The sequence below is a fragment of the Bacillus rossius genome, chromosome 7 (genome assembly GCF_032445375.1).
Source record: "Bacillus rossius redtenbacheri isolate Brsri chromosome 7, Brsri_v3, whole genome shotgun sequence".
In the NCBI taxonomy this organism is placed as follows: domain Eukaryota; kingdom Metazoa; phylum Arthropoda; class Insecta; order Phasmatodea; family Bacillidae; genus Bacillus; species Bacillus rossius.
Genome location: NC_086335.1, coordinates 72,123,565 through 72,138,642, shown reverse-complemented (window position 1 = coordinate 72,138,642; position 15,078 = coordinate 72,123,565). Strand labels below are relative to the sequence as shown.

Genomic DNA, 15,078 nt, shown 5'->3' with positions numbered 1-15,078 from the left:
CTGACCAATTCTAACATCTCTGACTTTTACCTTATTTTCCCTGACTTTCCAGGACACAGGCGGCTTGAAAATTCCTACTGGGGAAGTCAAAGGATAGCACTTATAAATTCCCAGCATCTTCATTATACCCAAAAGAAATTTCCCTTTCCATTCAAAAGACAGCCATTTCTTGTTAAAGGCATACTTTTCAATGAGTAATTTTAAATCAGTAATATTTTTAAATATTCCAATGTGTAAACTGGTTGTGTGTTTCATTTCAACTTTGCATGAGTAACAGATCACAATAAATGTGAGGTGATAGTTTACATTACAACATAAATACCTATGTAGTTAGTAGTTACAGTACACAAATGTAGTTTTACCAAGCCAACATTATCTTCCAAAACAAAAGGATTGTGGGGTTCTAAAAAAAAATAAAAACACACAAGGAAAGACATTATTTTTCATTCTTTTTGAGTTAGTAAATTACTTAATAATATTTTATTCTGTTCTTGATCTTTCAAATAATTAACATGTTTCTTGCACATGTCACACTAGCCTCTTTCATACAACCATGAGAAATATTTTTGCCGAAACAACAAGCAATGGAAAATGCCTATTTATCACCTATACCATATTTTCACATGCGCTAACACTGTGCGGAAAGTAGTTTTTTCTTTGTTCTTGGTATTGAAATAATAACATAAATAATCATGAACAAATTGTCTGGTGCTACAATGACAGCACACGTCACCGAGACTGAATAATGAAACGCAGACGGGCCAGAAGCGCCGGACGGACTAGATGGGGTCGTTCCCGACCACGGGCACGCGCACGGTGGCCGCGCACAGCCCCAGCCGACGCACTTGCATGGAGCTGACGCAGTGCCAGCGGTCCGTGCGCGGGTTGTACTTCTCCACGGTGTTGAGCTGGTGGATGCTGTCGTGGCCCCCCAGGCAGTACACCCGCCTGGAGCACACCGTCGCCCCGAAGTCGCTGCGCGGGAAGCTCATGGTGGTCAGGGGCGTCCACTCGTTGGTCAGTGTGTTGTACCTGCACAGTGGACGCAAAACTCAAGGTTTCGCAAATTTCCAGGGGGGAGGGAGGGGGGAGGGGGGGGGCAATTGTTTTGCACGTGGGGCTAACCGACATGTCATCTCTGGATACGGTGCTTGTATTCTGTACACCGCCCATATTTCAGTCTGCATGCATGCAATAAGCAGAAAACTTTAAAATACACAAAACTTTTTCCATACGACATAGTTTTGACATCAAATACATTTCACAATCACGCGTTTGGAAGTGCAGGCAGGCGCCCCAAGTGATGATACCCTGCTCCCCCCTTCCCATGGATTCTACACCCATGCCCGTGACAATTGCAAACTATGCCAAGTCTCCGAAAACAAAGCATGGTTTTACAAATATAACCAATTGTCCATTAAATTTTTTAACTTTATGCATGAAAACCTTATTAGATATACAATACATCAGCGAAGCTTGTGGTGTGGTTTACAAGAAAAGGTGCAAATTCACAAGAGCGTTCAACAAACATGAGTTTACTTGAGCTGCTCAACAACAACAACATAATACAAGCAGTGCAGGAATATAATAAATATTCACAGCATTTTTAAACAAATTTATTGAAAGGGGTCCCCTTAAAAAGTGAATATACACTATTAGCAACAAACTGTATTCGTTTATATGAGTGGGAAAAAAATCAAGCTCTGCACCCAATCTTTTATAAAATTTGGTCTGACGGTCTCCAAATTACAGAAATCACTAACCTCTCCACGGTCTTGAGGCAGCGAGCCTGTACACAGCCGCCCATCACGTATATGTACTCGTCCATGGCGACACAGCCAAACTTGCTCCTAGCCTGGAGCATGGGGGCCACTGCCTGCCAGCGGCCAATCACAGGGTTGTATCGCTCCGCCGTCCGCAGCACCTCTGTGTCTGTAGCGGAACTGCCACCTGCACACAACACTACCCTTACTGCAGCCAGCGGCCAATCACAGGGTTGTATCGCTCCGCTGTCCGCAGCACCTCTGTGTCTGTAGCGGAACTGCCACCTGCACACAACACTACCCTTACTGCAGCCAGCAGCCAATCACAGGGTTGTATCGCTCCGCTGTCCGCAGCACCTCTGTGTCTGTAGCGGAACTGCCACCTGCACACAACACTACCCTTACTGCAGCCAGCGGCCAATCACAGGGTTGTATCGCTCCGCTGTCCGCAGCACCTCTGTGTCTGTAGCGGAACTGCCACCTGCACACAACACTACCCTTACTGCAGCCAGCAGCCAATCACAGGGTTGTATCGCTCCGCTGTCCGCAGCACCTCTGTGTCTGTAGCGGAACTGCCACCTGCACACAACACTACCCTTACTGCAGCCAGCGGCCAATCACAGGGTTGTATCGCTCCGCCGTCCGCAGCACCTCTGTGTCTGTAGCGGAACTGCCACCTGCACACAACACTACCCTTACTGCAGCCAGCGGCCAATCACAGGGTTGTATCGCTCCGCTGTCCGCAGCACCTCTGTGTCTGTAGCGGAACTGCCACCTGCACACAACACTACCCTTACTGCAGCCAGCAGCCAATCACAGGGTTGTATCGCTCCGCTGTCCGCAGCACCTCTGTGTCTGTAGCGGAACTGCCACCTGCACACAACACTACCCTTACTGCAGCCAGCGGCCAATCACAGGGTTGTATCGCTCCGCTGTCCGCAGCACCTCTGTGTCTGTAGCGGAACTGCCACCTGCACACAACACTACCCTTACTGCAGCCAGCGGCCAATCACAGGGTTGTATCGCTCCGCCGTCCGCAGCACCTCTGTGTCTGTAGCGGAACTGCCACCTGCACACAACACTACCCTTACTGCAGCCAGCGGCCAATCACAGGGTTGTATCGCTCCGCTGTCCGCAGCACCTCTGTGTCTGTAGCGGAACTGCCACCTGCACACAACACTACCCTTACTGCAGCCAGCGGCCAATCACAGAGTTGTATCGCTCCGCTGTCCGCAGCACCTCTGTGTCTGTAGCGGAACTGCCACCTGCACACAACACTACCCTTACTGCAGCCAGCGGCCAATCACATGGTTGTATAGCTCCGCTGTCCGGAGCACCTCTGTGTCTGTTGCGGAACTGCCACCTGCACACAACACTACCCTTACTGCAGCCAGCGGCCAATCACAGGGTTGTATCGCTCCGCTGTCCGGAGCACCTCTGTGTCTGTTGCGGAACTGCCACCTGCACACAACACTACCCTTACTGCAGCCAGCGGCCAATCACATGGTTGTATCGCTCCGCTGTCCGCAGCACCTGTGTCTGTTGCAGAACTGCCACCTGCACACAACACTACCCTTACTGCAGCCAGCGGCCAATCACATGGTTGTATCGCTCCGCTGTCCGCAGCACCTCTGTGTCTGTTGCGGAACTGCCACCTGCACACAACACTACCCTTACTGCAGCCAGCGGCCAATCACATGGTTGTATCGCTCCGCTGTCCGGAGCACCTCTGTGTCTGTTGCGGAACTGCCACCTGCACACAACACTACCCTTACTGCAGCCAGCGGCCAATCACAGGGTTGTATCGCTCCGCTGTCCGCAGCACCTCTGTGTCTGTAGCGGAACTGCCACCTGCACACAACACTACCCTTACTGCAGCCAGCGGCCAATCACAGGGTTGTATCGCTCCGCTGTCCGGAGCACCTCTGTGTCTGTTGCGGAACTGCCACCTGCACACAACACTACCCTTACTGCAGCCAGCGGCCAATCACATGGTTGTATCGCTCTGCCGTCCGGAGCACCTTAGTGTCTGTAGCGGAACTGCCACCTGCACACAACACTACCCTTACTGCAGCCAGCGGCCAATCTCAGGGTTGTATCGCTCCGCTGTCCGGAGCACCTCTGTGTCTGTAGCGGAACTGCCACCTGCACACAACACTACCCTTACTGCAGCCAGCGGCCAATCACATGGTTGTATCGCTCCGCCGTCCGGAGCACCTCTGTGTCTGTAGCGGAACTGCCACCTGCACACAACACTACCCTTACTGCAGCCAGCGGCCAATCACATGGTTGTATCGCTCCGCTGTCCGCAGCACCTCTGTGTCTGTAGCGGAACTGCCACCCGCACACAACACTACCCTTACTGCAGCCAGCGGCCAATCACAGGGTTGTATCGCTCCGCCGTCCGGAGCACCTCTGTGTCTGTTGCGGAACTGCCACCTGCACACAACACTACCCTTACTGCAGCCAGCGGCCAATCACATGGTTGTATCGCTCCGCTGTCCGCAGCACATCCATGTCTGTAGCGGAACTGCCACCTGCACACAACACTACCCTTACTGCAGCCAGCGGCCAATCACAGGGTTGTATCGCTCCGCTGTCCGCAGCACCTCTGTGTCTGTAGCGGAACTGCCACCTGCACACAACACTACCCTTACTGCAGCCAGCGGCCAATCACAGGGTTGTATCGCTCCGCTGTCCGCAGCACCTCTGTGTCTGTAGCGGAACTGCCACCTGCACATGCTACACTTTCTCCTACCAGTAGCCACTGTTAGATCACTTCACTCCCATAAAGGCTATGATAGTTTGATTCCCGTCTTGGTTGAAGCTGAATTTTTTTTGCATTTTTTAAATGCAGTAGATGTTGTAATATGTCAATTGGTCTTCTGGGGTACCACTGTTTTACACACCCTTCTTTATGTCAAATCCGCGTTCTCATCTCGACAGCCCTCATTGTCGTAATGAAACTGACGAGACGACTTGACTTGATGGCAACTCCACAAGCAACAGCCTCTGTGTCACGGACCTGCTACACGCTGGCCGCAACACAATGTTCCTCTAAGCAATCTGAGAGTATCATCCATGGGCTACTCTTCACGGGCACTGCTGCCGAGACTCAACTAAGAGCCCGAGTGCCTCACAACAGACAACTACACTGGAGTTAAATACTGACGTTACAATTAATAGTTGATCATTTAATCCTATAGAACCATGACTGTTCAAAATAACTAGAAATAATTTTTAAAAAAAATGATCAGCTTGATATGAGAAAATCAGCAAGAAAATTTCACAGCAAAAAAAAATTCTTAGTTGTAGTAGCTACACCTGACTTAAGTGCTGTCAACTCACCCACTCCCCCTATGGCGTACATGACTCCAGTGACACACACAACTCCGTGATGTGCGCGGTGCGTCGACATGGGGACGGCATCTCTCCACGCTCCGTGACCAATGGGCGCAGCCTCAAACTTCTACACAGGCAGGACCACGACAGTGTAACATGGGGGTTGTCTCTCTTTTAACTTTGTAAACAATCAACTATGAAGTTGCATTTTCTATTGCAGGCGTGCAGTTGAACACTTTTGGTCACCCTCATTACAACCTTAATTTGACTTGTGTGTATTAATATCCCATTGTTAAGTTGGCAATGCCATGGGCTGAATGTTCTATGGAATTAAACAGACTGCAGAAGTTACTGTTGTGTTGCAACAATTCCCATTTCAATGTGTGACATTAATTAAGGTGTGCTGAAAATAACATTGCTCTTAGACAGAATATTGCTTAAGAATAAATTATTCTTATATGTTAAGGGTTGCAGCACACTTAGTTATCGCGTGGCCTGATACTCTGTTTGGTCATGAAACCATCCTCAATATGCTCACATCACCTCCACAGTGGTCACTGAACTCCACGAGTAAGTATAATTTGTTTAATCCAAACATCTCAGCAGTCACGTGAAGCTCTGCGAGCAGCGCAGTTATTGTAGGTGTGTCGTGTCTGGTCTGCCGCCCAACCGGACGCGTCGCCGGCAAGTGTCGTGTCTGCCTCACTGCGTGAGTAAAGGTGAGGAGGGGAAAATTTTATAATAAACCAGCAAGCAAGAGAGCAAGAGTATGTGTGCGTGTGCATGTGCGAGTGTGTGAGAGGGCATGTCGCATGTGGCAGTGTTGACGGTTCTCCTTCCCTCTCATCATTGTAAATGTCCCGTGAACTAGCACCCACGCAATTAATGTGTCTATCGTAGGGTCCACACCAGGGCCATATTTCATACACACAATTAGCTAAGAAATATAACACTTCAATTGTATCCATGGAATTCTAGTGTGACCTTTATTCGAGGGCAACCCTTTTGATGAAAATGATAGCTTTTTTTGCTCAATATTAAAGGTGCGACCCTTCCGCAGGTAAATACAGTAAGTTACGAGCATTCATTTAGCGATCACACTGAAGCAATACCACTGTTTCCAAACACCAACAAACATGTACAAATTATAACCTCGGTCATTAAAGGTTGATAAACAATTAACGTCGTTAAACAATAAACATGTGGTTGATGCAGCGGTCACTATATAATATGTACTGGTCAGCAGTGTGTTGTGATGCAGGTGAAGGCTAGACAGAGACAGAATTGGAGCCGTACCCAGACAGTGGTGTGAACGCCTGACGGCCCCATTCCGCCCGCGACATGCAAACAGCCGTCCACGAACACGGCTCCCGCTCCCTCCACGGCCGCAGGCAGGCTTGCCAACTGCCGCCAGGTGTAGGACTCTGCGCTGTAGCACTCCACCGACTGCAGTGCACGGCCCTGGTTACTACCACCTTCGAACAACGACACCTCACGATGCACTGCCGAGTTACCGGGACCTTCTCGACACTACTCTCACAGTGCACCATTTCACATACTCCGGTGCTTTCAATAAGAAGTGGGTGGTGCAAGTTTAGCCTTGGCGGCGGTGCTCTTGTAGGGGGGAGAAGAGGTCTGCCTGCCGAACCTTAACCAGCAACGAGCTATAGTATAGTGCTTATGGAAAAGAAGCATTAGTGTGTATCTTCGCCACTTAGAAGTTTGAGGACTGGCAACCAGGCCTGAACCCAGACGACTTGGCACAAGAGGCAGGTGGATCAGCAGAGGAGAGAGGAAGTGCTCCTACCCGCCACGTACACGTGGTTGTCAGCACTGGCGACGGCTGCGTAGAGGCGCGGGCAGCTCATGGCAGCCACCACCGCGCTGTCTGCCAGCGAGCCCGACTCGTGGATCACCTTCGGGACGATGCAACGCCACGTGTCGTAGCCCAGCGTGAAGCACTCCACGCTGCCCACCGCCACGCCGTTGCTCTGCCCACCAACACCCAGTATCACCTGCCACAACCCGACCATCATCCCTCCGAGACGGAAACAACGTTACAGACCTGACTGGTTAATTTTTGACTTTAACTTTGTTTTATAACTTCCATTGTTTGCATACAGACACACTTAAAACCAGAATCTCCGCTCACGAAAGAGAACCTGACGCACCTCTTGCTCGGAGAAGAATCTCTGCCTCTTGAGGAGCCTCCGGGAGCATACAGCATCAGCAGCCTGCTCCTGGCGCTCCTCTAGTGAGCACATTGCCAGGGCCTCGTCAACTGCCTCGCGCAGCACATCTGCCACCTTGGTGCCGAGACCAGGCAGAGTCCTGTACACCAGCAACACTGCCGAGGGTACTTGGTGTAGCCTCAACACGCCCAGAAGCTGTCCCAGGTGCTGAGCCCTCTCCCCCTCGTCGTGACAGGTCCAGCTCACCACGCTCTGCAACACAGCGCAGCACATCTGCCACCTTTGCCTGGCTACTATGCACCTTCTTCTGCATTAGTTGTCTGTAACCAGCACACAAAAAATTATTTTATTGGTTGATTTCATATAGATTGACTCATATAATTTATCAATATACACCCACCTCTCGAAGTAATACCCTACTTAATTACAGGAAAACAGAGCACTAATCAAAATGGTGCTGATAAATTATTATTATTTCATAAGAGCGTATGTTTATCAAAATTATTTGTTTTCCAATCAGTTAAGTGTTGCTTGCCAACAAACATTTTAATGAAGACACTCCTCCTGTTGAATTCAAATAACAGTACTATTTTATGTCTAAATACATTTGAAGTACATTTAAATAAATGCTCAGTAAAATTTTGATATTAAGCAACCTAAAATTAAATTCAAAAATTTCACAGACAGATTGTTGGGCATAACATTCCTAAGAGGCTCGAACAAAATTTCTGAGTTACAAAATAATAGTGTTACTAATATAGGAGATATATTTCAATTCTAATAAGATTTTTAAAAAATCAGGGTGGGTAGTATTGCTACACTATCGTAATTTTTTTTTTAGTGAAAAGTCTTTCGTTGACCATCAGGTATAATGTTAGAGGAAAGAAATGAAACTCACTTTTAATGAATTTATTTATTTGTTTTTCGGATAATCTTAATATGATATTTTACATTTATCAGGTGTAATTAAATATTTACTTTACCTAATAATTAATATATTTCAAATGTGGTAGTGAAATAAATACGTGACAATGGTTTGCAAATATAATCCATGTTGCATGCGTAGGTCAGATCCAGACAGGTCCGAGCAAGTGAATTCTGTTCACGTGGGTCGTTCTTAAGCTCAAGCCTGAATTGTTTATTTAGATTTTCTGTCATTATAAGTCCATCGTCCTTAGCAAGATTGAAATCACCAAGAAGCATCACTGGAACTTTCGAGTCACCGGTTAGGCCCACGTAGTCGATCAACTCGCTATAGGGAAAGAGGTAACCGGTAAGAAAGAGCGCTAGATAGTTGAAAGCGATCTACCGATGTGCATAGCACATGGCGAGCATGAATCGGGAAACATCCGGAAGGTTCACCCTCACCACTGCCAAGTCAGCGACGTGCGTGAATGTCAGTTCGAGGGGAATGGGCATTGCGTTGTAGGGAGAGTCATTCCTTCGGTAGACAGCGATGCCACTCGCTCGAGTTGGCAGGCCGACTGATGCACAAGATGAAAGTTACGTATGTCGACTACGGAACCGCCCCCGAGTCTGTGTGCACGACGAGACCTTGTGTGTTCACACAGTATGTGGTAAGCTTGCCCGAACAGGGAGTAGTCACGTCCACGAGGCGCCGAATATCTACAGAGACTGTATGCAAGTGATGGCTGGCAAGCCTCAGATGATGACGAATGTAAGCTATGTCTGACATGCACATCGTATAAGGTGTGGCAAGCACTTCAACCTGTATGCACCCACCTATTCCGTAGTAGATCGCTGGAAATGACAACTCCTCAGCATACGCGTCGTAGATAATATTCTCGGGTATGTTCTGCCAACCCGGCACAATGTCCAAACAATGCTCTTCATTCCACTAAAACGTGTTCTTTCGAGCGTTGAATGCTCTCAGACTCAGGGACCCTGTTCGCCTATAGAGGCTCAACCGCCTCGAAAATCTTACTCGACCCCGCTACAGTACACGCAAGGCAAACAAGCCCTGAAATCTTCTAGCCTTACTCTCCAGAGCTGCTGCTGAAATACAGGACGGCGTAACATAAACATTGGCTGAATATTCTGGCCGTCGTCAGAGATAAATACGCACTGAATGGTATTGATGTTTTTTTTTTTTATCAATTTATTAGGAACAAGATTATAAGGTCAATTCGAATAAAACCAAAATAACACCGGAAAGCATGTCTACACAACATAGTATAACACCAAAATGCAAGTTAACACAGCATTTGTAAACAAAATTAAACGAAATTCACGAATTCAACCACCAAATTTACAAAATTTTAATCATATCATAATAATGTAATCTTTTATTTAGTAAATTCAATGATTGTAATTTATTTAGCATAAAGTTTGTATGAAAAATTATGAACTAATTTAATTGCAGAAAATGATTTTCACTTTAATTTAGCATCTTTGATTAGTAACACTTATTACATAATGATGTTGGCACATTTTTCAGACATAAAAATTGGCAAATTATTTTCATTTTTCTGAGTACCTATATCTGTCACAGACATGAATATTACATATTATTTTATTGTTAAAAGTGCATTATGTATAAGTCTCAATGTCACTATTTTCTTGAAAAAGGTATTGAAAAATATAATTTTTGTATTTATCACTATTTTTATAAATATAAACAATGCATAAAATAAAAACAATAACACCAAACTCGCCTATTTTAAAAACTAAAGTGACCTAAAAATAAAACCCTGCGTCCTTGTCCCTACACATTATAAATTTGTTGCTTTGTTTTTAAATGCTACACAAGTGTGGTTGCCATTGTGTGGGCACGGAAATATATACATTCGCGTAAAAGAAAAAAAAACTCTACTTCGAATCTATAACGGCACTACTTCAAACCATGCCGTAATTTTCTGGCGTCGTCACTTCAAAACGGTGCTAATCGAACGACGTTACTTCGAGGGGCGGGTGTATTGTAATTGCTACCTTCCACAGCTGTCCAGTGAGAATCACTGGCCCACAAGCAAACTGAAGGGTACACCTGGGCGAACCTCGTCGCCCGGCGCTGCGTGGCTGCCGCTGTGTCCGCGAGGAGAGCTCGACAGGCCGTGCTATCAGCTCACGTGGAGTAGGTGCAGGTGGGGGACTGCCGTGCACGGCGCGGCCCTCACCTCCAGCAGCTGCCCCTCGTCGGAGACGTGCACGGTGCGTGCAGACAGCACGTCCAGTAGGAGGTCTGGTGGCGCGTGCACAAACTCCTCCTCCTTCACCACCTTGTGGAAGTTGTCGAGGGCGTGCTGGAAGGCCTCCCGCGCCAGGTCGTGGGCGTGGCGCAGCCTGGCGCGCACGCACACCGACAGGCAGTTGGCGGGACTGAGTGCAGCCAGCAGGTAGCGCTGGCACGCGAACAGCAGCTCCGGGAGCTGCAGGAAGTCTGCGCCCTCCATCAGCGCATACACGTTGTCCTCAGTCACCTGCAGGCATTCCCCTCCCGACATTCAGCTACCACACTTATGTAGGACTCAAACAAATTTATACTTTAAAACAATTAAATATTTATGCCAGGGTGATTTTCTATGGATAAATATCAAGAAGCGTGTTGGCCAGGAGAACCGTATAAACTGGAATGGTGAAGACATAATTAACAATATTTTGTTATAATTTTTAATAAAGTCTCTCCAACCTACTCATCACAAACCATGATGTCAGATACATATCCACCTAATGATTGTACATGGGGTGCATGTAAGATATGTTAGTAATGGATGTATAAATTAACATTACCTCAGAGAATAATAAAGCTAGTGCTTGACACAGATTCAAACAGGAATTTGTGTTAGACTTACGGTATCTGGTTACCAGTTCATGTTATTAACATGCATGAAGATCCTGCTGGAGTACATCTTGGGGTGTGACACAGACAACTGCAATCCCAACTAATCCAAAACCTCCCTGTTCTCAGCAAAGACGATGTTAGTAACAAGCTGAGACACACCTTACCATGGCCAGAATGCTTAAAGCTTCCCAAATGCCACAGCACAGCGCCAACTTCCTCGCATTTGTTTATTTAGTTGATTCAGAGCACAACTGTTTTAACACTCTAACCGTACTACGTGAGAATGTACCCCGCAATTTAAACATTTTACTTAATGCCGAACAGCGAAATAAGTAAAGGTTAGGGTTGGTGTTCAGGCGTCTGAAATAATTATATTTACACAGCTCAACACAATGACAAAGCTGAAAGAAGTGGCGTAGAGGCGGAGCTAAAGGTACCAAGTGTTCCTTGCGCCTGCTGTGATCCCAGTGAGACCTCTCTCTACTGTGTGAGCTCCCCTCGCTACTGGAGGTAAGTGTTCACGCTGCTCCACTCTAGCCAGCGACCCTGTGGCCTTCGTACCGCTGAGGTACCACCCTCCTAGGAGCAAGCAGTGTACGGCACAGCTCACTGGGATACAGGCTAGCCAGCAGCAGGCAGTTCTTTGAGTCCGGCCCATACTCAGAAGGCCCCGCTGATAAGACATTTGCTGATTCAATTATTGAGCTAATAAAGTTAATGTATCTGCATCTGCTAAGTCAGTGAGTCACGTCCCCGGGGTCAAACTCTGTCTCCATATCTCAAGGAAGCAAGTGTCTGTCGACAAGTGACGGTGTTCGAAACACCGACTGTTGTCTCCTGTCCATGCCTATTTCTTCTTTAATCTTTCAATCCAACACACAACATTACAATATTTTAATTTGTCGAATCAACAATCAAACTTTGCCTTGTGGGGACTAATCGGGAAGCCTTTCACAACAGAAATGAAAATTCATGCCTTCTTATACATGACATGGAAATGAAACATTTGTAACAACAGCTAAGATAACTTTATTCACTACTCACCAATATTTCTGATGTATAAATGTACGTTATAATAGATTTCAAAACCTTGGATTCAATTTCAGAAAGAGAGACTTTTTCTTGTCTTGCTTAGCCTTTCACAACAGAAATGAAAATTCATGCCTTCTTATACATGACATGGAAATGAAACATTTGTAACAACAGCTAAGATAACTTTATTCACTACTCACCAATATTTCTGATGTATAAATGTACGTTATAATAGATTTCAAAACCTTGGATTCAATTTCAGAAAGAGAGACTTTTTCTTGTCTTGCTTCTTTCATGTCTGAAATGAACATCAACCTGTAACAAATGACAAGTCAGCTAGGAGCCCGGTCACTCGCCGAGGAACTAGAACCAGTGACCCCAAGAGACATGCTGCCCACGACACTAACTGCAAAGATACTCCCTCTATCAACTGGTCCCTGCAGCAGATATTTGCAGTGCTGACTTTGACATCACTAATACAGATACTGTTTACTTATCTGGATCTTTTCAATGAAGGCAAATGAACCAACAAAATAATTTTTTGTGTATCTACGATTAAAACTAGGTTACTTTCACTTGGGGCATTGAGTGGTCGTCTCGACAGTCGGGCTCGATTCCCGGCGAGGTCCAACAAGATTGTCCGCAGGTGAGAAGTGGGGTGGACGTTGCCGTGGCCTGAGGGGTTTCTCGGGGCTCCCCCCCCCCCTCCATCTCTGTTCCTCGGGTGGGGCAGCCGGCTCCTGTGTCAGCCCCACCCAACCCCCTCGGGCGGGAACCTACAGGTCAGTCTTCATTTCATGAGATATTACAAGCAGTTAACTATAGGAGAATGTTTTATCATTTTTATGTTTTTGATAGTTAACAATCCTCATATATTACCATTTCTATATATCTTGGTTATGTGGTGACATTGGTACCAATAACATAGCACTAATTAAGATATTTTAGAAGTCATATAATAAATGTTTAACAGTGTTTCTAACCTTTTGTAAATTATTTTTTTTATATATATATTATTTGTGCAAACATCTTGAGTACTTTTCCTAATTTTATTGGCCAGTTTTTAATTGAACTATTTTGCTAAATACTGAACATCTAGTTTTCCTTTCCTGGAATATTCAGGTGTGCTCAAAAGACGCTTGCATCATATTTTCTTCTGCTTTCTTACAAGCAATAGCACCGAGTGGTTTGGTTTGTAAATGAGCCATTAAGGTGCATTTAACATGGTTTTCGACCAACTTTTTACAGAGTGAATGTTTGTGATATTTGAACATTTGACTGAAAACACAGTACACTGCATACTTCTCTAACCAGTGTTAATCTGTGCATGTCCATGATAAATATCAAGGCGTGAACTGTGGATGTACTTCCTGAAATCAGGCTTTTCAGATGTTTCCTTCAAGGTGTTTCTGGTTAATATCGTGGAGAAACTGAATTGATGGAAAAATCATCACCCTCCAGTTGGAAAGCTGGATAGGTATCAAGATGTCATCTGTATGTGGTGTCTGAAGTCTTTCCCGGGCATTGAACTGTTCCTACTGAACCGTCACATAATCCTTCCGATGGGCCGAGGCATAACGATGCCACGCTGCTGCTACACATAATTCCCTTCTGTAAAAACACAGATTAACAAAGTTATTTTGTTCTCATATTGAGCTTCACTAATGGCTGAGATAATAAATTTTGTCCTGTGACTGTTTCTCTGGAACATGTGGACAGCTTTTAGTACTGTGTTTTTTGTGCTTGAGTTTACCTTTATTCTTATCATAAAACAGCAAAGCAATGAACTATTACCAGATTGTTATTCTAGTGGAATGACTGTGATCCATCTTGTATCACAAATTAGTTCTCAGAAAAGATCACACTTACGACTGCATCACTCTCTTCCATATTTAACTTTAGACAAGTGTAGAACTCTCCATTGTTTGTGGGCTAAATACTAACCAACCATTCTCACAATATTGTGATGTATTTGTTATTGTCAATTACTGTTTAACTGCTTGAAGTATAACAACGCCCGCTTAAATAATGATTCGAAAACATGCCAGAATGTAAAATAAAAGTATTATGGAATTTTTATTTAAACGGAAAAGTGGTGCCCCTTCAGAATTACTTTTAAAAAAAGTGCCAAAAACACGTTCTAACAATAAAAGGTCGAAATTTCGAAATTTGGAGAAAGGTTTTCATGGTAACCATACTATTCTAACCTGAAGAACGGTGATGCAGCTGCTAATACCACTTTATGAGCTCTAATTTCCTCTGGACCTACGGTCAGCGTCACATCGCACAGAATACCTTCAATTCGAAATTCCTCAAAATTATAGAGTAAAATTGAAGGGTGCATACTATCACTAAACTTGAATTCAGGACTCATATCCAACAGGCTACGAATCGAAACAAAATAATGACATATCAACCAGTCGTCTCAAGGCGGTTGTTTACATAAACAATAGTAGTGACAGGAATGTTCATAGGAATGTGTATGGCTGCCACTGGCCAGAGAGTCCACACAAGGAAAAAATATTTCGTACCAACTTAAGCGAGAAGAAAGTATTAGATTTGAAAAAAAAAGTACTAAATTATAATTTTTATGGTTTTAACAATTTAGGAAGTTATTATGATATTGCAATGCTCTAACTTAAATATCACACCACACACATACACACATACACAGATACATTCCATAGTTTTTAAAAATAATTATGCTTAATAATAAAACATATTGGAGTTACTGTAATAATATTATATTAAAGAAAAAAGTACTAGATCTGAGCGTAAATGTACTTGACCACTAAAAAACTTATAAAAGTACTAGATCTAGTACGAAAGTACTAACTGTGGACACCCTGCAACTGGCTGCAAATGCCGCGCTACTCTAGCTTGTTCCGGCGTCAGCGACTCGCTCGGTACCTAACTGTGCATGCAGTATCTGACGCCATACGGTAGTCTT

General features: G+C 45.2%; 1 protein-coding gene across 2 annotated transcripts; it reads right to left on the bottom strand.

Moving 5' to 3' along the window:
* Positions 1–439: 439 nt before the first annotated feature.
* On the bottom strand, positions 440–14,637 carry LOC134534380 (kelch-like protein 20). 2 transcript variants are annotated; one of them, XM_063372839.1, is made up of 9 exons: positions 14,336–14,637; positions 12,329–12,443; positions 10,432–10,734; positions 7,277–7,549; positions 6,913–7,120; positions 6,402–6,580; positions 5,112–5,232; positions 1,764–1,950; positions 440–1,032 (listed from the first exon to the last, which is right to left on the bottom strand). In XM_063372839.1, the coding sequence occupies exons 1-9, from the start codon at positions 14,500–14,502 to the stop codon at positions 780–782; spliced, it is 1,806 nt and encodes a 601-aa protein (XP_063228909.1). In that variant the 5' UTR covers positions 14,503–14,637; the 3' UTR covers positions 440–779. The 2 variants fall into 2 exon arrangements, with proteins under 2 accessions (XP_063228909.1, XP_063228910.1); XM_063372840.1 differs by having other exon boundaries at positions 13,923–14,585.
* Between the last annotated feature and the right edge of the window lie 441 nt (positions 14,638–15,078).